The 25,266-nt window shown below is 37.6% G+C and overlaps 2 protein-coding genes across 5 annotated transcripts; both read left to right on the top strand.

Moving 5' to 3' along the window:
• The first annotated feature begins 346 nt into the window (after positions 1 to 346).
• On the top strand, positions 347 to 2,598 carry LOC110020097. The gene has a single exon (XM_020718075.1). It carries the CDS (start codon positions 459 to 461, stop codon positions 2,289 to 2,291), a length of 1,833 nt encoding a protein of 610 aa, XP_020573734.1. The 5' UTR covers positions 347 to 458; the 3' UTR covers positions 2,292 to 2,598.
• A 2,149-nt stretch (positions 2,599 to 4,747) lies between these two features.
• Positions 4,748 to 25,177, top strand: LOC110019983 (DNA topoisomerase 2-binding protein 1). Of its 4 annotated transcripts, XM_020717904.1 has the most exons (19): positions 4,748 to 5,075; positions 5,175 to 5,217; positions 6,243 to 6,364; positions 13,235 to 13,342; positions 16,904 to 17,048; positions 17,345 to 17,436; positions 18,244 to 18,337; positions 18,519 to 18,975; positions 19,066 to 19,208; positions 19,306 to 19,595; positions 21,072 to 21,239; positions 21,756 to 22,046; positions 22,329 to 22,503; positions 22,609 to 22,766; positions 22,842 to 22,886; positions 22,965 to 23,050; positions 24,382 to 24,475; positions 24,561 to 24,649; positions 25,054 to 25,177. In XM_020717904.1, the coding sequence occupies exons 1-19, from the start codon at positions 4,893 to 4,895 to the stop codon at positions 25,061 to 25,063; spliced, it is 2,793 nt and encodes a 930-aa protein (XP_020573563.1). In that variant the 5' UTR covers positions 4,748 to 4,892; the 3' UTR covers positions 25,064 to 25,177. The 4 variants fall into 4 exon arrangements, with proteins under 4 accessions (XP_020573563.1, XP_020573564.1, XP_020573566.1 ...); XM_020717905.1 differs by lacking the exons at positions 24,382 to 24,475; positions 24,561 to 24,649; positions 25,054 to 25,177 and having other exon boundaries at positions 22,956 to 23,033; XM_020717907.1 differs by lacking the exons at positions 24,382 to 24,475; positions 24,561 to 24,649; positions 25,054 to 25,177 and having other exon boundaries at positions 22,849 to 22,886; positions 22,965 to 23,006.
• The last annotated feature ends 89 nt before the right edge of the window (positions 25,178 to 25,266 follow it).

The raw sequence follows: 25,266 nt of genomic DNA, 5'->3' as shown, positions 1-25,266 counted from the left end.
AATTATATATAAGTTATAAGTAATTAAACACCATTATTTACATAACTCACTTTCTAAATTTTTATTTAATTTGGAGTGACTAAAAAATTTATATTTCAAATAACAAATGATTTTTATTTGAAAACATTTAATTTGCGTGTCAAGTCATATTTCAATTTTTGTTATTTCCTTGATTTTTGCCCATTTCTACCTATTTTTGATATTACCATTATGCCCTGGATAATATTGCAAATATGTTTGTCTGCCTTTTTAACAAACAATTTAGATATTCTGCGAATAAAGACAAAAATCGATAATAACAAAATAGGATCCGAAAATACTGAAACAAAAAATGCCTTTTTTTCCTTCACACATCCCCCGAGAAACCCACAATCGTCTTCCTCCTCCAAACCCTCCTCTCCGTTCATTCTTCAACTCAAAAACCAGCAAGCAAACAGCAGCGCAGGAGATCCGGCAAGATGATGGGCGATGGAGTCATGCAGATTTTAGCGAAGCCGATCCAGCTCGCCGACCAGGTAACGAAACTAGCCGACGATGCTCATTCATTCAGAACCGAGTGCCAGGAACTAAAGTCCAAGACCGAACGCCTCGCCGCTCTTCTCCGGCAAGCCGCGAGAGCGGAGCTCTACGAGCGTCCAGCTCGTCGGATCATGGATGACACCGAACTAGTCCTCGAAAAAGCCCTATCTCTCATCGCCAAGTGCCGCGCCAACGGGATGATGAAACGAATGTTCATCCTAATCCCCGCCGGCGCATTCCGGAAGATGTTGATCGGCCTCGATAACTCCATCGGCGACGTATCTTGGCTCCTTAGAGTATCGGCTGCCGGCAACGAGGAAGGCGATATGCGCCTCGGTCTTCCTCCCATCGCTCAGAACGAACCCATCCTGTTCTTAATATGGGAGCAGATCGCCACCCTGCATACTGGTAACCTGGAAGCCCGCGCCGACGCTGCAGCCAGCCTTGTTTCACTTGCGCGAGACAACGAAAGGTTCGGGAGGCTTATTATTGAAGAAGATGGTGTCAGCCATCTTCTCCGCCTCGTGAAAGATGGCCGGGTTGAGGGACAGGAGAACGCAGCTCGTGCTCTCGGTCTTCTCGGCCGAGATCCGGAGAGCGTGGAGCAGATGATTCTCGCCGGAGTTTGTTCTGTGTTCGCAAAGGTGCTTAAGGAGAGCCCTATGAGGGTTCAGGCCATGGTCGCATGGGCCGTCTCCGAGCTCGCCGCTAATCACCCGAAATGTCAGGATGTCTTCGCACAGAACAACGTCGTCCGCCTCCTCGTTGGCCATCTCGCCTTCGAGACAGTCGAAGAGCACTCCAAGTACACGATTCCTCCAAAAGTCACCTCAATCCACACCGTCGTCATGGCTAATTTCGCCGCCGATCCGTCCAAGGGGTCGTCGGAGCAAACCCTAGTTCGCCATCCGTTGGACAGCCAGGCCAGAAGGAACCAGATGCAGGGCGCCAATGTCCGGCAGCCTCATACACACCTCACCGGTTCCAATACCAGGGGGAGAGAATTCGAGGGCCCTGCGACTAAATCCTACATGAAAGCCATGGCTGCCCGAGCATTATGGCACCTCGCAAAGGGAAATTCCGCCATATGCAAAATCATAACCGAATCAAAAGCCCTTCTCTGCTTCGCCGTTCTTCTCGAGAAGGGGGAAGATGATGTACGATACAATTCCGCCATGGCTCTCATGGAAATCGCCCGCGTGGCTGAAGGGGATGCTGTTCTCCGCCATTCCGCCTTCAAACCCACCTCCCCCACCGCTCGTTCCATCGTCGACCAGCTGCTCCGCGTCATCGAGAAGGCGGAATACGATGACCTTCTAGTGCCCTGCATCACCGCCATTGGTTGCTTGTCGAGAACATTCAGAGCCACCGAGAAACGCATCATCGGGCCACTAGTGAGGCTGCTGGACGAGAAAGAAGGTGTTGTGATGCGCGAAGCAGCCATTGCTCTCGCCAAGTTTGCCTGCACTGATAATTACCTCCACGTCGACCATTCCAAAGCCATTATTAATGCTGGAGGAGTCAAGCACCTCGTCCAACTCGTCTATTTTGGTGAACAGATGGTGCAGACTGCAGCTCTCGTGCTGCTGAGCTACATTGCTCTCCATGTTCCCGAAAGCGAGGAGCTGGCCATGGAGGAGGTCCTCACCGTGCTGGAATGGGCTTCGAAACAGTGTTCTGCAATTCAAGATCCGGAATTGGAGCTTATTTTACCAGAGGCTAAGGGAAGGTTGGAACTTTATCAATCTAGAACTTCTAGAGGCTACCATTGATTGATTTCAGTTGTGGGTTGTGGAAGGAGAAATCATTTGGTGGGAACCAAAAAACGTGAGGTACCGCAGTGGGCACAAAACGATCCAAAAAGCGAAGGCTCGCCCTTCAAAGTGCCGGGGTGCTGTTGAAAAAGCTGAAGTGATTATTGGATATAATTATGGACTCCTCATTGATGGAACTCATTTAATTTGAAGATTTGCATACATCCACTCAATTTCTACCAATTTACATATCCAATTCCCAAACTTCGATTTTTACATACATGTCACCTCCAACCATGGATCAAAAAAATATGCATATCAAATTTTTTAAAGATGAAATGGTGATATTTTTGATGTGATGAGCACTATGAATGTAAAAAGGTTATATTTTGATGTTGGAGATGTAAATACATAAGAATTGGGTGGCATGCATTTAAATGCCCCCATTTTTTTTTCCTTTCAGTCTCATCTCATGATTTGTCTTCCTCAGGGAAGATGAAGTTGGAGAATTTTGGATTTGTATGTGGTGATGAACCAATGAAAATTTAATTGAAATGGATTCAAAATTTTTAATTTCTTTTGAGATGAATGCAATATATGCAGTCCTCAGTAATCTCGAAATAAAATTTAAAATTTTAAGTTCGTCCTTAAAAAAATGAAGTACATTTTCTCATACATAAATGATGTGGCATGCCTGCAAAAAATTAAAATCTAACGCTTTGCATTTAGCCCGAAATTCAATAATAAATTCTCTCTATTCTTACAAAATAGTATATTACATTACTGTATTATTTTAAGTTGCTTGGTTGCATGTAATATATGAATAAATGTGAGGGTTCTAAGAATTTTTTTTGGTATTAAATTGGAATTAAAATAGATTCAAGGTAAATTATTGGGGAAATTTTTTCCCTATATACAACAACACGAAGCATATTTTTGAAGAATTTAATTTTTTTTAGAGTGCATCGTATTCATAATGTTTTTTAGAGTGAGTCGTATTCATGAACTATGCGGACTAAACATCTTTGACATTAGGAGTGTGCATAATGCAGAGGTTTTGAAAATTCAATTGTTGTTCGGAAAAATTTGAAATTAAATCTAAAATAACATTGCATTTGAAATTCAATCGTGAATTAGGACTTCACTCCCGATGTGGTTGAATTTAGAAAATATGGTTGAATGTAAAATGTTGTAATACACCCTGCAAGTTGTAGCTCGCAACATGTCCGCCTACACTCCATATCACCCAACCCAGGTCCATGTACAGGTCCAAAAATACAACATTTAACATCCAAGTGCCCGGAGGTTGATGCGTCGGCTTAGAAGGATTCCCCTCTATCATACGACGACTGATGGACAATGAGTGTCTTAATGATGTCGAAATGGAGTGGTTTTGTGCTTTGTCTCGCTGAGATGTTCGATTCAACTATAAACTCGTCGAATTCAATATCTACTTTACCTTCAAAATGTGTCTGGAAAAACTCATAAATGATTTAATTGTTTGATTAGAGTTTGATTTTGTTCATATTGGATTAATTTTGGTACTATTGGATCCATCTCTTTGAGCTGATCAGCTTAACTATAAGTTTCTAGAATCAAAGCTCATTATGACTTTTTATCGAGATTTGAGTATTTTTTACTCAAAATATTATCTCGAGATCTGCATTATGTCCTGAGATTCGCGATAGATAATGAAAATTTGTTGGTGTATACTAATCTAAGAAAATCTCAATAATTGTGAGTATATTAAAGATATATTTTTAAATTTTATTCACCAAACTCATTCCTAAAATTCTCCTCTCATTTATCATTATCATCGCCATTACCACTACACATATCTTTATAACCGCTAACATAATAAGAGCATGCAATTATTGTTGGAGAAAATATTATAATAAAGCATGATGACATCAAGTAATGTCTCTAACATGCGTAAAATCTTATCAAATCAATTACTAATCACATTCATTATTAAAAATAATTACATAATCTTAACTAGAAAGAGTAAATTTTTTTGGACAAGACAGTTCACTCGACTAGTTATTAAATTTATTTTTTGAATAACTAGGGATCTTTTTGGGATAGCTGCAACTTATTAATAAACTACGGAAAAATAATATGTCCTTAAAAAAAACTGAGATTGACAATTGTAATTTTTATTTTTATTTTTTGTAAAGTCATATCGCAGCTTGAAAATTGTCGCTGCACCTAGGCATAAAATGACATGAAAACGTTGATTTTCAGCGATTTGAAAATGTTGTTTTATGAAAAACTGTCAAAACACTGTTTATCCAATCGGATCTGGGTGCGTTTTGAAAATGAATCACACGGAAGAGTTGCCTCAAACAGGGCCTTAGCGACCAGTCTCAAGAAAGATTAAGTTGCAAATATCTAAAAAGAATAGGTTTAAAGTATAAATAGAAGAGTACAAATATCTAAAAGGAACAGGTTAATAGAGATGCAACAACGCACTTGCTTGAGATGCCCTAGTTCCCATTTGCTCTTCCCGCCTGTTTTATTATTTCGCATTTAGCATTTCCTCAGATAAATTGCAGGCGAGGGCAACTATTTCTGCTGCAGGGCTACCAGAGTTGCTAAGCGAGTAGAAAGACGGCCCCAATGTCGCTGAGGAAGGGCACCTTTAGTGGTACGAACGTGTTCCTCTCTCGAAACCTCGTCCCGCCGGAGGTTTTCGACGCCATCCACGACACCCTACGACTGAACGGCGCTCAGGTCTTCCTCTGCTGCGATCCTTCCCGGACAGCCCCCAACGATTACCACGTCATCTCTTCTCCAGATCACGTGAGATTCTTTCGCTAGCTCTCACTTAGTTCTGATTATCCGATCTACTAGCTGCTATTTTATAAAATTTTTTTCCCTCTTTTTAATCTCGAGTTGCAGGAGAAGTTTGAGGATCTTAAGGCAAAGGGATGCAATATTGTAGGTAGGTGTTTTTTCTGTTTTTGGTGGCATTTTAATTTCAAATATCAGTTGTCTGACACGCATCTATTATTTAGATAAATTTGTATTTAGAAACGGCTTTAACATTGAAAATTAAGGCTGTTCTCTTAAAGAGAAGTGTGCTTGTAGTATTGTACTAAGGAAAATTTAAGGAGATTTAATTAATTGTAAATTTTCTTAAATTGCAAAGGGATTTGCTCTAGAGATAACATCAAAGTCATGTAAACTTATTTTTGCAAAATAGATTAGCACCACATGCAACACTTAATAGGAACAAAAATGAGAACAAGGTTCATAATGACTTAACCCCGAATACTTGGGATAAGGTTGATGATGATGATGCCAAAACTGCTGGGGAAGTTATGGATGAATGATTGCATCATAATGTATACATCGTGACTATATGGTTTACTTGGTTTTATAGGAAAGAATTTGGCTGAATGATGGAAAAAATTAGGAATATCTTGCATATAATCTTCAGTTTTAATACTTAACGAAAGAAATACAGACTTCTTAATTTAAAATGTTCAAATGGAGTCATGTTGAAGTACACGAGGTGACACCAGTTTTAAAAATGGAAATGTATTCAATTTTTCCTCTTAGTGGCACACCAGGCTCCGGCAGACAATATTAGTAATGTTCCTGTGGCGATGCTTCAAGTAATATTATAACAAGCTATAGGCTAACCCGTTTCTTTTGAATAGTATTGAAATTGATAGTTTTTAACCTCATAATTGCGTTTTATATATATTGAATGTCCACACCTTCATAAAAAATGAATCTTGAATGCTCACTTGGATCAGCAAAGTCATCTGTTTTCACAAAAGGAACGCTTCAAGCTTTCAGTTCTGTATAAAGGGAAAAAAAATGCTTATAATTGTTTATGCAATAAATAATCACTGTTTTCTGTGACTGTAGGGCACTTAATCTACATAAGAAGTTACTTTAAAAACAATTTTCAGTTATTACTTTTGATAATCTTGTTTCTCTTTGCATTTTTGTTTGTAGGACCACAATGCATTTTTTCTTGTGCGAAAGAGCACAGGATGTTGCCCAAGCATGGCTATACCTGTTGCCTTGCAATGGATGGAGTTAAAGTTATTGCTTCTGGATTTGAGAGGGATGAAAAGGTAACATGCCATGCAAACCTCATAACTTGACTCCTTGTATTCATTTTCTTTTAAAAATATTTTGTCTGCCCCACCCCACCTCTCTACATCTCACTCCGCTCTGCCTTTATTTCCATTAAATGAATTTTACACAGAAAAGTGGATATGAGCTAAATAGCTTGGCATGCTGATTATCACACTTGAACCTTGAAATGATGGAGCGAGGCGATGATGCTTGAAAGAAAGAAGCTGGAGAGAATGAGATAACACGTTGTAGAATTCATGTTATATTGGTTGAAATATGGATCAACATTTAGAGATTTTCATGGGCGAAAAACATGAAAGTAATATAATATATTATAAAAACGAAGGAATTCTAAATAGTAAAAGAGCCTTCTGATATAAAATATACTAAATACAATAGATAGGATCTTTAGAAATTAGGCACAATATCGCTTCAAATCATCAGCTTACCATATAGGCCCAAATTACAAGGTGCCAAAGAGGGAATGTAATAACCATATAAAAAAAATTATATATAATAACGGGCTTCGTTTGATAAATGATAAATTAAATTTTAACGAGCTTCGTTTGATTTGAGTGTGCCTATCTCAACGATTTGGATTTGACGAGTCGAGCATCCCCATTCAAAGCAATCAGAGATCAAACCAATCAGAGAGAACGAGAGAAGAGGAAGAAGAAGTAGAAGAAGAAGGAGAAGGAGAGATTGGGTGGTCCTCTTTTCGAAGAAACAACGTCGTTCTGATACTCCTAGTTTTTTGTCTGCGAGAGACAATGCTATAGAGAAGGTTCAAATAATGTCAAATAAATTATAGGCGTTGTGACTTTGTCCTATGCGAAAGAAGGGAGGAGAAGTTTTGGTGTGTTTGGTGCAGGTAACTTAGATTCGAAGCCAAAGCCTCTTCGAACCTTGCTTCTTTGGGTTCGAGTGACGCTTTGAGCCAGGAGAGGAAGAAAACAAATCCTATGGAGCACCGTGTGTGTTTGCGGGAAGAAGGCATCTTGTCCGAGGAAGACAGAAGTAGCTTTCATGTGGGAGGAGAGGAGTTCAAGCATAATAAGAGGAAGAAGGGAGGAAGCGGCTCGTGCGAGGATAACTGATTCAAGCCGAGTAGCCCTAACTTGTGTGCTTTTCTCTGTTATGGGAGTTTAATTTAATCTGATTCAGCGAATTTAGAGCTAAGCTAGTCTAATCCTAGTTCTATTCTAGAGTTTCCCAACATTTGCCTTACTCCCCACCAAAATTTTCCTTTATATTCTTAAGTCATAGCCAACCTTTGACCTAACCCTATTTTTCTTTTGTTGATTTTCAAAATTAGCAACCCTAAATTAATTTTCTTACACTCTCTTTCATCTTCAAACTCTAAATCTTAGCCATGCCACCAAGGAAAAACAAGCCCTAGTCTACCTGGAAAGAGATATAACGAGTGATCCGTCGACTTCAATAGAGACTTGCAGATATTGAGGATGAGAAGTTATCTTAGATGGTGACTAGGAAAGTTGAAGAGGCAATAGAATTTCCACCCCTTCCATAGGGAGGATTTTCGTGATGAAGAAGAAAGACTGCGATGATTTGAAATCCAGTATCAGAGGAAGCCGAGAGGGAAGGCCACCTATGGAGGACACACTGACTTCAGAATAAAGATGGTTCTACTAGAGTTCAATTGAGGTATGGATCCAGACGACTTTATCTAGTGACTACAATCATTGGAGCAGAACTTTGAGTACAAAGAAGTTCTATAAGATAAAAACGTGAAGCTTGTAGCTATCAAGTTGAGAAAAAGCGTCTTCGTGTGGTGGGACAACTTAAAAAGATAGAGGAAGAGAGAAGACAATGACAAAATTACCAAGCGGGAGAAGATGCAAAAGATGATGTAGAGAAAATATCTACTTCCTCACTATCACCATAATATGTTTCTGAGACTCCACTACCTGCAACTTAGATACTTATTAGCAATGAGTTCACGACGCATTTTGACCACTTGTAGATGGAGTGTGATTTGGTTGAGTCAGGGAAACAAACCATAGCCGGTTATTTGGGGTGCCTTCTAAAGCCTGCTATTAGTAATGTGGTGCATCTGCTGTCTTATTTATCATCTGGAGACGTCTAGACGTTAGCATTAAAAGTGGAAAGATAATAGAAACTAAGCAGGCCACTACAGTCAAGCAACCACCCACAGTTGGAGACATTAGTAGGAGCATGCCTCAGGGAGTTGGGAAAATTGGTTCGCATAAGAGTAGAGTCACTCTCAGTGAGAAGAAACCTGAGAAGAGTAACACACTTACTAAAATCGTCCCTTATAGAAAATACTTTAGGTGTCACAGATTTGGGCACATCGCCTCCAGCTGCCTAACGAGTCCAATTGTGTCTTTTACCGAGCAGGGCACCGTGGAGCAAGTTAGCGACAAGGAGATAACTAAGGAACAAAGTGAGGTTTATCATCTTCCACTAGATGAATGCGACATGCTCATGGTTCGATCGGTCCTATAGACCGAGGATACGAGTGATTCGTAGTGGCTTTGCCACAATATGTTCAACACCCGTGGCACTATGAACGTGAAAGTATGCAGTCTCATCATTGGATGGAGGGAGTAGTAAGAACGCTACGTCTACACAGATGATGGAGAAGTTGGGACTCACGACTCAAAGACATTCCTAGTCGTATTTTCATGCTTGGTTTAAGGAGGATTGCGCCAGCATTGGCTGGAGGTGCCCAGTGGAGTTCTCGATTGGAAACCAGCTGTGAATTAGGTGTGGTGCATCGTGGTCTCTATGGATGCTTGCCACTTTTTTGTCGGGGAGACCACGACAGTTTGATCGCATCACTCAACATGATAGTTTTAGAAATACCTACGCATTCACCAAGTATGGGAGCACATCGCCCTTCTCCCTTCTGTGATACCCGAGATCGCAGGTGCGCTTACCAACAGAGTAGCGCAACAGTGGGATCGATTTTGGTAACGACGGAGGATGATAGGAATGAAACATCGATTCCAGAATGGGAGAGTCGCGATAGAGAGCATTTCAGGATATCGTAGTCGTTACATTACCACCATAGACACCACCATTAGTGGAGGTTTAAGTTACCCTCACTTCAAAATTAGATCGAATCGACTTTGGGTTATTTTGGGAGAAGTTAGCAATATATGCCTGACACGCAGATCCATCTCAGTTCAATAGTGGAGCCCCAAAAGGTTGGATCGATATGGACGTATACTCGCAAGTGGTGAAAACTCCTTCAGTGTTTCGGGAGGCAGCACAACACATAATGAGTTCCAAGTGTTGTGAGGACCGCTGACAAAGAACCAGAAGCTTCAACGAATGAAGTTGAAGAAGCTCTCCCAACCTGTGGAGATTATAGCGGGGCTTACCTATGGAGGAGAGGCTGAACCGACCGGTTTAGCCAGTAACTACTGGGGCTAGCTGACCAATCCAACATAGGGGTTGGTTTTGCTTCCTTCAAGGGAAGGGGCATCCCCTTCCTATTTTATCTAATATTATATATATGTTATTTGTTTGCTTAGAGTTTTGTTTTTGGTTGATTTTGATTTCAGATTTTTGCCCGAAGTTGATTTTGATTTCAGTTTTTTGCCTTCGGGCTTTTTCCCCTTGCTAGGAATGTATCAGAGGACAGGTGGTGCTCCAATTGTGTCCTGCCCCGAGATGGTGACTATCTCTACCTAATCCCCCATGCAACCCCCTCCACTGCTCGATCTAGCCGTTGTTTTCCTCGCACCCTAGATACTGCACCACCGCAAACATCATCTGCATCTTCATGCTTGCTGCCTATCCTTCCCTACCACCTCGGCGAGCCGCTCCAGGTCTGCCACCCTTTCTCTGCTAGGCTATAGGTCTCATTCCCTGTTCTCTGCGCCTGCTCCTTTTGCTGCCAGCCCTTCCAGCTCATCCATATGTTGTTGCTAGCCACTACTGCACCCCTACCTGTTGCTGTTCAATCTATAAGCAACGATCTTGCCTGTCGCAACCTCCTTTACCCTCAGGAGACTGACTCAAGGCTTACCTGCAGTGGGGCTTACATGCGGAGGAGTGGTTGAACCAATAGATTTTGCTAGGAACTACTGGGCCAGCTTACAAGTCCAACAAAGGAGATGACTTTACCGCTCAAAGGGGAGGGGCCTCCCCTTCTTATTTTATTTTCTATTATATATACGTTGTTTGTTTGCTTAGGTTGATTATGATTTCAGATCTCCGCCTCCTAACATTTTTCCCTTGCTAGGGTTGTATCCGAGGTCATGTAGTGCTGCGACTGTATCATGCTTCGAAGTGGTAGCTAGCTCTACCTAAACCTCCACGCAACCCCCTCCCCTACTCGATTCTAGCCGTTGTTTTCCTCGCACCCTATCTGTTGCGCCGCTACTAAAACTACCCACACTTTTCGGCTTGCCGTCTATCTTTCCCTTCCACCTCGCCGAGCCGCTCAAGGCCTGCTCCCGCCCTCTGTTAGGCAGCCAAGAAGGTTGCTTGCAGGTTGAACAACAACAGGTGGTTTTGATTTCAGATCTTCGCCTCCAGGCGTTTTGCCCTTGCTAGGGCTGTATCTGAGGATAGGTGGTGCTACAACTGTATCCTGTTTCGAGATTGTGACTACCTCTACCTAATCCCCCCACACAACCCGCTCGCGTGCTCGGTTCTAGCCATTGTTTTCCTCGCAACCTATCTGCTGCGCCGCCACATCGATCTTTTCGTACTACCCTGCCTGGCAGCTCAAGGCCTGCCCCCCTCCATCTGCTAGGCTACAGGTCTCCTTCCCGGTTCCCTGCACCCGCTCCTACATTTGCTGTCGCCAGATAGACACTACTGCACCCCCACCTACAGCCGATCAATCTACAGGCGACTTTCCTGGGCTATGTTATTCCTGTTTTAAGAAATTTGTCTGTGATTCTTTTGGATTTTTAGCAATAATAATATTTGTCTGTTTGTCTTTCTTGGGTTAATTTTGGCATCGAACATTTTTTCCACGTCTTTATTTATGTCTGGGGATTTTCTTTAGACTTCTGATGGCATTCAAATTCATCAATAAAGCAGAATTTTTGGTACCTCCAAGCATAATTTTCTACCTGCTTTCCTCTCTTCAAAACTTTGGTGAATGTTTCTTCAATTTTGAGAAGTGGTTATCCAAGTCTTTATTGTGACTTGCAAGAAAATCACAGGTCTTACTTTTTAGGACTTTGATGTATTTATTTGCACACTCATCAGACCTATCATTTGTCTTGAAGGTATCCCATTTCTAAATTTTTATGATTGTGGTGAAATATTCGTTGGCATTCATACTTCCTTGAGGTCATGAGCATAATCTTGTAATTCACACAAGTGAGCGGAATTTTCAAGATCCGAATGTGCACCGTGTTGATTATTTCTCAAATTGCTAGTACATTATTGTAGAATGAGCATAGGCTTCTGATGTGTTTTTCCATATTGGTAGGCTAAGATATTATCTAAGCACTATTTTGTATTCCACTTTGGAATGGAATCGTAGACCGCATAATGGAAGGTACCCTTATCATTTAGATATCAATTTTTTTTAATTTCTCATTCACCATTTGAATTGAGCAAGACCATTGGATAAAGTTCGTCCCTTTTATTTCGTAGGATGTTATTTGAAGATGAGATGCGATCATTCAATGAAGACTTTTGGAATGATGGTGTTGAGTAGTGTCGAAGAATAACCCATCTTCTATGCATTATTGGTTTATTGCTAGGTCTGGTTAGGGCCCCTTCTAGCTATCAATCATAGCTTAGACTGTGCCTATGTATGATAGCATTAAATCAAGAAGGAAGTGAGATAGAATAAAAGAGAGTGGTAGAAATCTCTTTATTATATAGCAGTTTACAAGGGTATTATATAGCAGTTTACAAGGGTAAGAAATAAGGAAAAAAAAAAACGTATCTTAGCAATTAAGACACACGCACACACACACTATATATTTTTAAGAAGAAAATTACTAAAATTTATAGATAGGATATCTAGAAATCTGCCACAAGATTGCTCCAATTCAGCCGCGGCAATGGAGAAAATACCAAAGGAAATGCAAACACGTGGTTGCCGCTCATTGCTGCTCCTGCTTGCAATTGTTGGCTAGAAATTGCGACATACTAGATTTTTAAGAAGAAAATTACTAAAATTAATAGATAGGATCTCTAGAAATCTGCCACAACATTGCTCCAATTCAGCCGCGGCAAGGGAGAAAACACCAGGAAATGCAATCACTATGCTGTCGCTCAAGGGAGAAAACACCAGGAAATGCAAACACTTGTGATTGCTGTATCGATCCTGCATGCAGACACGCTCGTTCACGGCTCTAGTACACGATCCTCCCTTCACACAAGTTAACCCTCTTGGTTTTCCTGCACCGGCAATCTTGCTCAATTTACCTTTATCCTCTCTTCCGTCTCCTCTTAATATCATGGAACCAATCCCCCTTCTAGCTATCTCTTTTGTTCCAACTCACTTCTACTATTTGTTTCTTTTGCTTGGTGCCCCTTTCTTTATTTCTTTAATGATCCATAACTGGTTTTTAAGGCGTTAGGAGCCCGTCTGCTGTCCTGGCTGAATCCAGCAAGGATTCCATTTGGGGAGAGAAACTGCCTGCTGTTCATTGGCAATCTTGGATAGTCCTCTTTCTATTCAGTGCACTTGCTAGGTGCCATATCTTATTTGGAGCTGATCTAAATATTGCAGATAATAATGATTTTGAACATTTTCTTTTGTTTCGGGCTGCAACATATATTTGAAATATGTTTTTTTTTTAATTTTATTTTTATCCTGATGGCATGAGTTTCATCAATATTTTCGTTGGAAGCTCATTTAGAACTCTGTTTTTGTGTTTTCTTGCTGACTCTGTTTGCAGGCCATGATTGAAAAACAAGTCACTGCTATGGGTGGGGTTCTGCTGGCCAAAACATCAATGGATGTCAACTTTGTCATCGTGAAGAATGTTTTGGCAGCTAAGTATAAGGTAAGTTGGTTAATTTGTGCAACACGTCCATGCACTTGTATGTTTTACAATCATATTAGTTATTGGATTATCTTTAGTTTTTTTTCTTGCTGTCTCGTTGATTATTTAACGAGAAAGTTCCTTTTATTCACTGAACATGAACTCTGAATTATGCATGATTCTAAGTTTGGTCGGATACGTTTGTAAATTTGTCAAGTATTCCATTGTGTCGTTATTGTTTACATTTTCATCATTATTTTTAGATTTAATGCACGTGACAAGCAAAATATCGTCTTAAATGCTGAGTAAAAATTACAATAAATGTCAGGAATTGTTCTGTAATGCATCTATTGCTTGTACAAATTAATGTTCTTTGTGTTGGTGTCCCACATATATTTATTTGTTTAATATTTATAATGCTTTCAGGCTAACAGCCAAAAAAGATGCATTCTCACATAGTGTTAGAGCTGTTAAATTGATCTCATTGTTGGAATTAAGGGCCATTACTGACGTAGAAGAAGAATTGTTTCACACTAATCAAATGGAGGATCTGTGGTGATTTCCAAAATGATACGGGAGGAAACCCAAACCACAATAAAAAAACATTATTTATGAATTCTAAACGGATTACAAACGTGATATTTGAAAGCAGGAAGTAACGACAAGCAAACACAAATAACATAAAAAAATATCCATGGGTGACAACGAGGATAGAGGCTACCGGACGGTGGGTTGGCTTCTGATGGAAGATGACTGCAGCTGAGGGGAAGTGGCAGGAGGGAAGGGCGGCCGCTGGAAGTGGTTGTGGTTGCTGGAAGAGACTTGAATGGTGGTTGGCAGCTATAGGAGAGGGGTTGCGGTTGCTGGATGAGGGTTGGAAGGTGGCTGGCGGCTGTAGGCGAGGGGCTGCGGTTGTTGGAAGAGTTTGTGTGTTGGACGATAGTAGGAAGTGGTGCCTTTGAAGGGTTGGACAGCAGTTGGAACATTTATTGGTGGCCGAGCAGTAACAGGAGGTAGTCTAGACAGCAACCAAAAGGTCTTTTGCATTTCTGTAAATGGGAGTAAAGGGGCTGTGGAAGGATAAATATCTCATCGGAGTCTAGCTCTAGCCGGAGCACTGTCTGAACCCTTGGAAACGATCACCACCTCAGACGAGTTGCTGTCGAATCATCTTCTCATCGTTGGGTGCCTCGGTGGGGAAGAACGCCTCTATAACAATACTCAGAAATTTGCACTCAAAAATCACTAACCGTTGTGTCAACGAGATAATTTCGGTCAGGGGCAAGTAGATGGAGCTTACCACCCCAGACCATTATGATGTTTACACCACTAACCACTGTGTCGACTAGATATTATTGGCCACTGGCGTGTAAGGGTCTTCCCACTTCAAACAATGATATTTAGATAGTTAATTGTTGTGCCCACGGGATAATATCAGCCAAGGGTGTGATAGATATTGTTGATGGTGATTCTAAAAAAAAAACAGATGTGTATGTAAAGAGTATAAAGTAAAAGTAAATGCATATAGAAGTTTTGAGTATTTTTCATTTAGAAAAGATCATTGATTCATGCATTAACACAATATGAGATTTTTTATAGAAATATGAAAGACCAGTATGTTATAAGATTTATTAGAGATATGAAAGATCAACATACATATTATTTTTTTTCTTTGAGTTACTATAGTTTAGAAGTATGATTACTTCTGAATTATGTTTATATAACTTGTTATGCTGCTATAATTTTTTTTTTCTAGGTGTTTAGCTTTTGAGCAAGATGAATAGAAGTAAATGTGTATAGAAGACGAGAACAACAACTAGAAAAATGCAAAATTTTATTTGTTAATTTTAGTTTTTTTCTTTAGTTGCTTTTTTTGAGTTTTTAAATATTAAACTGTTAGTGATAGAAATAGAATAACAAAGAATTGATTTTTTCAGTCTGATTGTCTGTTCTAGTTTTGTTGAATTCCAAGCCCCGTGCCGGTCACGACTAGGCGAGGATGGTGGCAGTAGGTGGGGCTGTAGGGAAGATTAGCGATGGTGGCTGAAGGTGGAGAAGGGTTGGCGGCTGTGGAAACAGGGAAGAAGGCTTGTAGCATTGCTGATAGCAAGCAGGGAAAGTGGATATGCTGGGGTTAGGTAGAGATAGTCACCACCTCGGAGCAGGATGTACCTCGGAGCAGGATGTACCTCAATCTTATCTTTTCTTCTCAACCCTTTGCAATCAGATCATGATAAAAAATTTTGGAATAGATTGAAGATCTTATAACATAAATCTAAATGCTTTAACTATGACTTTCAACACGCCCCATTCTATGTTCATCTCCTATCTGCTCTCTATCCCATTCCAGTCCTTTGTCTCCTGTGATTGTTTTATTGCGCAATTTATTTATTTTTTTGCATTATTGAGCTCAGGCTTGGAATGGTTTTATCTTTTGTTAATTGATTAACAAATTGAGCTGAACTAGACTGTAAATCATTCAAGCTCCTTGTACTCTTATTTTTCCAGTGCTAATATTACTTAATTATTTATCTTGTCAAGGCATACCATCATAAAAATTGGCTTCTAAAACCAACTATTAATTAGATTGGCTGTAAATTTATTGAATTGTGGGCATCCTACTGTAATCTTTTTTGATATTAATTTCTGGAATATCTTTCAACATTCTCATGTACTATTAAACATGAATGTTATGCATTTTCCGCCCATGATAAACCTCAAATCAGATCATAAATTCCTTCTGAGAAGATGAGATTTATGGGGAAGGTCTTATCTAATATCTATAATGTCCTTTACATAATTAACTTGGAACCACCTGAATCCACAGAACATGCACATATATATATATATATATAAATTGCTTACTTATTTGTGTGTGGTAAGGTAGAGAGGGAGAGTACAATTCTGGTCATGGGCTCCCTGAAGTACCTCAATCATATCTTTTCTTCTCAATCCTTTCCAATCAGATAATGATCTAAAGTTTTGGAATAGATTAAAGATCTTATAACAGAAATCTAAATGCTTTAACTATAACTTTCAACACGCCCCATTCTATGTTCATCTCCCATCTGCTCGCCATCCCATTGCAGTGTTTTGTCTCCTGTAATTGTTTTATTCCATTTGATAGTGACAAGGCTGAGCTTAAACAATTTATTTATTTTTCCTTTATTGAGCTCAAGCTTGGAATTGGTTTATGTTTTGTTAATTGATTAGCAAATTGAGCTGAACTAGACTGTAACTCATTCAAGGTCCGTGTACTCTTATTTTTCCAGTGCTAATATTACTTAATTATTTATCTTGTCAAGGCATACCATCATAAAAATTGGCTTCTAAAACCCACTATTAATTAAACTGGTTGTAAATTTATTGAATTGTGGGCATCCTACTGTACTTTTTTTTGGTATTAATTTCCGGATAATCTGTCAACATTCTCATGTAGTACTAAACATGAATGTTATGCATCGCTAGTGTAGTATTGGTTGAGCTTCTTTTACAAACAATGACGTAATGCTAGTAATGTCCTGTGTTTTTCACAGTGAATTAAATTTGCATCTATTAATTGTAACCCTTTTCTGCTTGCAGTGGGCTTTACATGTTCTTAAGAAACCTATCGTTAACATGTGCTGGTTGCGCCAATGTTGGATTGAGCATCGGGTTGTGCCTCAAGAGTCTTACAGGGTTCTTCCTTTTATGGGTTTGACAATTTGTGTTACCAGAATTCCTGCAGGTCTGTTCGCAGTATTGACTAAGAACCAACAAATAAAGAATGCTCATCTCTGTTTTGATTGATATTTTCCTAACAACACCTATTTACACTACAGATTTTAAGCTAATGACAGTATTTTCCTAAAAGAAGTCAGTTTGTATGCAATATGTCCTTGAATTCTTAAGATGCAGAGTATATTTGCACTTTAAAAGTGATACTATGATTCAGTTTTCACAAAATTTACTGCCAATCTCAACCAGTGGATCTAAATTATATTTTAATTTTAACAATTTTAGTAAGAGATTGTGTGTTTCCAGATGAACGGAAGGAAATAGAAAGTTTGATCGTACAGAATGGTGGCCAGTATTCTGCCGATCTTACCAAAAAATGCTCCCATCTTGTTTCAGATATATCCTTTTCATTGATTCTTGCAGTATTTTTTTTATCCCTTCGCAGTTGCAAAATATTAGGAGTTTCTTAGTTCTGTTGTTTTTATTACCAATAAGTTATTAGTTTGAACTAATATAATGCCTGCACAATCACTATTTAAACCTAAGAGGAGAAGTTAATTTTTTTTTTATTTTTTTTAGTTGAAATTCATGTTTCAGATTCCCCACATAGTTAATTTAAATGACCTAAGAGGAGAAGTTAATTTACGTACAAATTCACGTAGAAATGAAGCTGTTGCGAAATGGGAAAAGTCTAACTCAAGCTCTAAGTGCAAACGTGAATGAAATCAAAATGATTAATGCACAAAAATACACAGTTGAATAAGGTTTTCCCAATTGATGTCTACGTTATGTTGCCGTTGCTGCATATTTCATTATGGTTTGATTGTGGAGAAGGACTACGCACATAAAAAGGCTACCTGTGATCAAGTCACGTAGGGCTAAATGACTGGTTGTTAAGATAAGAAATGGAGCTTATTTGATGTTTGAAATTTTGATATTGTGTTATAGTTGGAAAGCTTTTCATCACTAAAGACTTTCCCATTACATTATTCTTTCATTTGTCAATAACCTATCTCCTTTTTTGAATTCTAACATACTTATTGCTGGCGTTTCTTCAAGTCTTTTTTTCTTACTTCCATTCATTTCTGGAATTCATTCATTTTTGGGTTGAATTGGTAAGTGCATCATGGCAAAATTTTGTTTTTAATGCCCATATTTTAGAGACCTTATCAGATATTACAAATTCTGACCTTGACATTCCAAAAGCTCCAGCTGGCGACAAGTATGTGGTTGCGCAAAGATGGGGTCACATACATATTGTTAGCCGCAAATGGATCGATCAATCCATTTCAAGACGAGGTAATGGTTTCACATGTCTTTCCTTTTTCTATTTTTCAGATATTCAAACAAGTGTCTGCTAAGATGAACATCTTCTTTCCCTTGTAACCATGATTTCATAATTCTTTTTTAGTAGTTTTCCTGCCACATTTTGCATAATGTTGTCTAATGATCTCGTTATTTATGTTTTCTTACTATTTAGCTTGTCTGGATGAGCGTCTCTATCCTGTTCATGAAATTTCTGCTTCTGTTAATGATGCAAGAGTTTTGCGTAAGGAGCCCAACAATGAAATCCCACAGCTTGTCCAACTAAACAATGTTGAGGACCTAGAAGCAACTTCATCTCAGAATATCTCCATTTCAGAAACCGATACCATTAAAAATGAGGTTTATAAAGGATTTCCTGGGAACATGGAAGACAAACATATTGAAACAAATTCTGAAAATATGGAAGACCAAGCTAAATTTGATTGTCGAGTAGCTCAAGACTCGGAAGAGGATGATGATCTTTATCTATCGAGTTGTAGAATTTTTCTGGCAGGCTTTGAGGAGAAGGAATTGAGAAAGCTAGTTGATATGATAAGAAGAGGTGGAGGCACTAGGCATATGCTATTGAATGAAAAGTTGTCACACATAATTTTAGGCACTCCTTCGGAGGCGTAAGTTTTTTGTTTGCTGCCATTTAGGAGCTGTCATAAATTTATCATTTAATGAGTCCTCATTTGGAAACTATTGATATTTTTTTCTAGAGAAAAGAAAGAGGTAAGACGCTTGGCTGTTTGGGGTGTCATTAATGTGGTTAATTGTACTTGGCTCGAGGAATCTGATCAAGCAAAAAGAGAGCTTCCTGTATCATCTAAGCACATATTTCCCACTTTAATGATGTCTAAGGGTTTGTTCTCTTCCTTTATCTTAAATTTTGTATGGTATTTTATTATTTAGGAATCAACCTAATTGTTGTTATTATTTTTTGTTATTCTGATAAATAGATTATACAAATTTATGTATGGAGCCGTCTGTTGTTGATTATGGCGTCAAGAAGGTTGAAAACATTCATGTCACTTCTTTTTCAACAACAAGCACTGTCAAAGGTGATAAATTGTCTGCATCCAAGCTTTTATGCAATGAAAATCAAGAAACTCATGAGGCTTGTCCAGCCATTAAACTTAAAGATGAAACCAAATTGCATTATTTTTCTGCCACGGAGGCTTCTTCAAATAGCAAAGCAACCTTCAAGGGGAAGTCATTCTGTTTTGCAAGCTCATTTCCTGCAGAACCTGTAAGTATTTTCGTGTCATTCTAGTTATCAGCCTAAGGTGTTGTCTTCTATGGCTTTGATTAATAGAAAAATGTCAAACTAGTCCCTTGATTTTTTCATGTGGTCATTTTAGTCCCAGAGTCTATAAAAGTATCAATTTAGTCCCCATGCTCTTTTAATATGGGTTGAAATAGTCCCTATGAAGGACTACTTCCGAAGCTCTATGGACAAGCGGTATTGGCAACACATTGCTCCTAGCAATCCAAACACTAGCTTCTTGGTTAGTTTCAAGAAAGTTATTTTCCATCATAACTTTAGGAGCAACAAGGTTGCTTATACTTGGGCCAAAGTGGCTATAGATAGGGATTTTGTTGTGACTCATGTTAGCGAGCAATATCCTCCTTTTGTTTTCTTTCAAGAGGATAAAGCTCGTTTTGCTAATGTCTTTGGGACCCAGTTTTTGTAACTTTTTGTAATCTCTTCTATTTGCTATTAATGGAAACTGCAACATTTCAAGGACTATTTCAACCACAATTTAAAAATTCCAAGGACTAATTTGGCATTGCTATAGATTTTGGGGCTAAAATGATCCCATGTAAACAATAAGAGGACTTTTTGATACTTTGTTCCTTGGATAAATATTGCTTCTTACAAAATTTTGAGAATTACATGCATAGCATCGAAGGGTCCTAGTTGTCTGTATTGATGTGAACTTTAGTGTAGTATTAAATAATCTTTCTGGATTCTACAAATACTCGACAATCATCAACCTTCTTGTGTTTTTTATTATTTTTTTTGGAGTTATTACATTTCTTGAAATTGTTTGTTAGTTGTGGATTGTCTTGAAAACCACATTTTGTTTATGTTGAATCAATTTGCTAAAGTTTCAATTTCAATTTTACATTGTTTTGGCCGTTGTTTCTGCTGGCTAGACTTTTAATAATTTTTTTTTAATGATTTGTATATTTTAAATTTAAAATGAAAAGTTATGAGTAAGATAAATTTATCATATTTCGTTTATATTTAAATTATATTAAGGTTGCTTAGGGAATGAATCACTAAAAGACAATAAAATTAAGAATATTTAGATTAAAACAATGCAAGCGAAGACTTAGTCATGATATGTTGCTTTGAAGTTCTTTTCTTTTTTTTTTATTTTTTATTTAGGATCAATTATTAACCTTCTTATAGGAGTTATCTATTTGGCTTGGTGGTAGATGGTTTGCTTAAATTACTATGGGGGCTTGTTTTGAGTCCTAGACAACACATAAAAGAGAATTTATTTTTTTCTAGTACCAGGAATTTAAAAGGCCATGCAGTTTAGTTTTGGACCCATCTGAAATCAATCGCAAAAGTGTGAGAGCAATTGCTTTTAGCTGTTTTTTTTAAACTATACTTGAGTTTATGTTCCTTCGGTTATTTAATTCTTTGATGTTTTAGTGATTTTACAGACTGTTTTTTTAATCATCTAACTTTTAGCTCATTTTGATTCATCAGAGGGCTGAAGTTATTGAATGGGTTAAAGGAGGAGGAGGGACCTTGTTGAATGGCCAAGCAAAAAATGTTGATTTCATCATCGAGTCTCATGGCCTTTCACAGGTTTTACCTGCCAATTTATCTCAGTCTACCTCCATTTCCACACATTGGATACGTTCTTCTATAGAGGTATATATAGTTTGGTTTGCTAGCCAAAACAACTGTTCTATTTTATCATGCACCGTACTTTCATGTTCGGAATAGTTTCATATGCTGCTAATTATTACATTCTAGTATATTTTACGTTCACTTTTGGTTAATACCATTTTGGTTTTCAGTTAAAAATTTATTCAAATGTTAGAAAGGTTAAATATACCATTTGGGCAAGGGATTTCTACGGGTTCTTTTGCCTAACTTCACAAAGTTTTTTGCTTATGTTTTTATAGTTAAATATGATTGAAAAGCTTAATTATTGGTAGAAGCATTGTCAAATATGATTTGCTTATTTTTTTGTATAAGTTGAGGTGCATTGAACGGACTATAATCTCTTGGCAAAGATGTCTACTCATGGTGGATTTTATGATTTGGAGAGAAATGTAGCATTTACTTCATGTATTTGTTTACTTTGAAATGTTCTATTGATTGGCATGAAACACTTCAAAATAATACCCATTGTTTTTTTATTTTTTGATTCATTTCATAAAGGAGGGCTGCATGCAAGATGTTGCGAACCACATACTTTACTCACCATTGCATTGTCATATTCCGTTGCCTGGATTTGAGGGCCTCCGATTTTGCGTTTCCCCATATGATGGGAAAGAGAGGATATTATTAAGGAACTTATGCTTCGTCTTGGGAGCAAAGTTCACCGAAAAGCTAACGAAGAAAGTTACCCATTTAATTTGCAAGTTTACTAATGGTCCAAAATACGCAGCTGCTTGTAGAAAGGGGATTCAAACAATTACTGCCGATTGGATTACTGAATGTGTCTCACAGGTATGGATTCTATCGTTTTTTTTCACCAGGAGAAGTGTTAAAATAGTCCCCCCGATATTTTCGGAAGGTCATTTTAGTCTCTGAGCCTATAAAGTGTCAATTTTAGAGACTTTCAACCTCAATTTAAAAATTTTGGGTGCTAATTTGATATTTTTATAGACTTGGGGACTAAAATGGCCCCATGTAAACAATCATGAGACTGTTTGGGCACTTTACTCTTTTTTCATCTTGTATTGGGCGTTGCAATATCTCATGGATATTAATGAGATATATATTTTCCAGGATAAATTGGTTCCAACTGATTCATTTCAGCCAAGGCCTGTAACTTCGCAGGATAAAGAGGCAGGTTTATGTACTGTGAGTCAGCATCCTACACAGGCGGTTCAAATGATTTCCTTCCCATCACAAACGCAGAGTCAACCTCAAGGATTGATGCAAAACTCAAGAATGAACGTTGGTAATTAGTTTTGCAGTGATAAATGTCTTCACTTTTTTTATAATTTTTCGTTTAGAAAGCATGCGGCTTATGCAACAATTTCTAGTAACTCCAAAAAACTTGAAGATTCAAGTTCAGATGAAAAAAGGTTGAAGATATCCGAACTGGATAGAAATACTCGTGCATCGAAAAGACACAAAGTAGTAGATGCTCCCAAGGAAAATTGCAAAACTGGCCCTGATGTGGCAGATGCCATAGAAGATTTGTTAGCTCAGTCAGGCAAGGTATAGAATTGTAATATTATTATTATATGAGAATTGTTCTGTTAGCACCAGCTTATTTTGCTTCTGGTTTCTAAGATCCAAGACCTAAAGCCACCTGGAATGCCTGGTCATGAAAGCAATGTATCCTTTAATTATTCTTTCATGGCGAGTTTTCCTCATACTTGTACTTACTTTTCCTTGACCACCTAGCTATTATAGATATTTGCACACGATGCTCCTATCATTGGTCAAAATCATGAAAATTCCAATACTGCTTCTGGATTATCAAAAAATTGTTCAAGCCGGTGAGTTGCTCTTTTTCTTTTATTTTAGGAAAATTAAGTCACTTAGACATGCAGCAAATGCTTCACTAGTTATTTTGTTAATTTATTTTACTGAAGTGCTCCATTATATAGGTACATTTACATACACACCACTCAATTCCTATGTATCTACACTTCTAACGCTTAAACTTTGCTTTTTACATTTATACCACCCAAATCTTTCATATCACATAAAAAATACAACTATTTTAACTTTTTAAAAGTAAAATTTTCTTTTTCATGCCAACAGAAAGACGATATATGGAAAAATTAAAGTTTAGGTGTTAGGTGTGTAAATGCATAGGAATTGAGTGGTGTATGTAAATCTTCCTATCTATATATATATATATATATATATCTGTGTGTGTGTGTATTTTTATTTGTTCAACTTTTATCTTCAAATATGATTTTTGAAACAATTTGCTTTCCCGTAAGCAAATAATCTGTCCTGAAGACTTGTGGACTGTGGGATTACTTTTGTTTTTTTTTTATTCACTTTTGTTTTTTTATTTTTTATTTTATTTTATCTGTGTTTTGATTTGAAACAAAACATGTTTAACTTTTTAATTAAATTATAATTATTTTCAGTACTTCTTAATTTGTTTTTAGAAATAAAAAATAAAAATATGTTAAACAAACCTAATAAATAGAATCAGAAACAAAAAATTTGATTCCAATCAAACCCTTAGGGGCCTTTTGGGATAATTTTTGTTTTATTTTTGCTTTTACTTTATTTTGTTTGTGTTTTGATTTGAAATAAAATATGTTTGACTATTTGATTGAAGGAGGATTGTTTTTAAAAACACTAAAAATACTTGAAAGTTTTTTTTGAAGTGTTTTTAAAAGCATGTTAATTTATTTTAAGAAAAACACGCACACAGTAAGGCGGTGTTTGGCAAAATACAATGAACAGGATTTACGGATGGATTTAACTTAAATCCAACCAAACACAAAAAAGTTGAAACTTAAATCCAAGGCTCCATTAAATTGAAATTTTTTCGCATTCTGTCACTTTACATCTTGTTTCATCTCTATTATGATGTAAATCCCGATTTAATATGTCCGAATGAGAGACGTATAAAAGATTTATTCTGTCATCGTCGAGGTCCATCTCCATCGTAGGATTTTTCGGATTTACCAAATCCTATTAAACCTAAATCTCGGTAGTAGCCAAATAACCGCCTAAACAAACATACTTTTAAAAACAAAAGAAAAAATAAAACAAAAATAAAAAACAAATCCCCACTTAATAATTATAACTCTGTTTTATGTTGTTTCCTGAATGATTCAATTCAGTTCTTGTATGATTACAGGCCTGGGAAGCAAAACAACACTGCCCATCCAACAAACCAAACAAGAAAATCCGGCCCTTATGAAACCTTTACTGAAACACAAACAGATTCACAGGTTTGTAAATGACATCAATTGGCTTTATTTTGTGCATATTTAAAAGTGTTTATTGTTAATATCAGTGATGATTCTCTCTTTTCAGGTAGTTGGATATGAGGAAGACTTGTCAGGCATGCAGAAAATAATTGCAAGAGTTCGATCACAGGGCTCGACCTTAATCCCAGATGTTAGGTGAGTAAAAGCCGCATAAATAGTTTTTTTTTTTTTTTTTTTTTTTTTTTTTTAAATGGAACATTTACATACAACCACGCATATCTTATGCATTTACATATCCAACACCTAAACTTTGATATTTACCTACATACCACTGAATTCCTCGACATCACATCAAAAATACCCACCATCCCTATGTTTTTAAAAGTGATAGTCCTTTGCAGTCATAGGTTTATGACACCGAATTAATAATAAGTGTAAATATCAAAGTTTGGGTGTTAAATTTGTGTGGTATGTATGTCAATTTTCCTTTTTTATTTCAATGAATTGATTGCTGAGAGGCACAGGGTGACAGGAAATGGATCATTTGTAGTCTTTAGAGCATCTCATTTATCTTATTCTTTGATTACTTGAAATTGCAGTGAACATTGACAGCTAAAATCTCTGCCACTTTTTTTGATTAATTTTGGGGAGAGCATGCATTCTACGTGGAAGCCAGTCATTTGCACTGAAATGGTTCATTTTAAGGAGATGGATACATCAGGGGAAGCGCCATTCATTATCAAAAAAGAAAAAAAAAAAATCATGAGGATATTCTGACCAGGAAGATTTGAAAATCTATTCTGACTAAATTT

This window comes from Phalaenopsis equestris, unplaced genomic scaffold, assembly GCF_001263595.1.
Source record: "Phalaenopsis equestris unplaced genomic scaffold, ASM126359v1 Scaffold000090, whole genome shotgun sequence".
NCBI lineage: Eukaryota > Viridiplantae > Streptophyta > Magnoliopsida > Asparagales > Orchidaceae > Phalaenopsis > Phalaenopsis equestris.
The sequence above is the reverse complement of the archived record's forward strand: the minus strand, read 5'-3'. Positions and strand labels throughout refer to the sequence as shown.

Excerpts from the sequence above, each read along its gene's own strand:
- LOC110020097 (XM_020718075.1), top strand. The coding sequence starts at position 459 with ATGATGGGCGATGGAGTCATGCAGATTTTAGCGAAGCCGATCCAGCTC.
- LOC110019983 (XM_020717904.1), top strand. The coding sequence starts at position 4,893 with ATGTCGCTGAGGAAGGGCACCTTTAGTGGTACGAACGTGTTCCTCTCT. Across the intron at positions 6,365-13,234 it reads GATTTGAGAGGGATGAAAAG|GCCATGATTGAAAAACAAGT; the intron begins GTAACATGCCAT and ends CTCTGTTTGCAG. Across the intron at positions 23,051-24,381 it reads TCAAAAAATTGTTCAAGCCG|GCCTGGGAAGCAAAACAACA; the intron begins GTGAGTTGCTCT and ends GTATGATTACAG.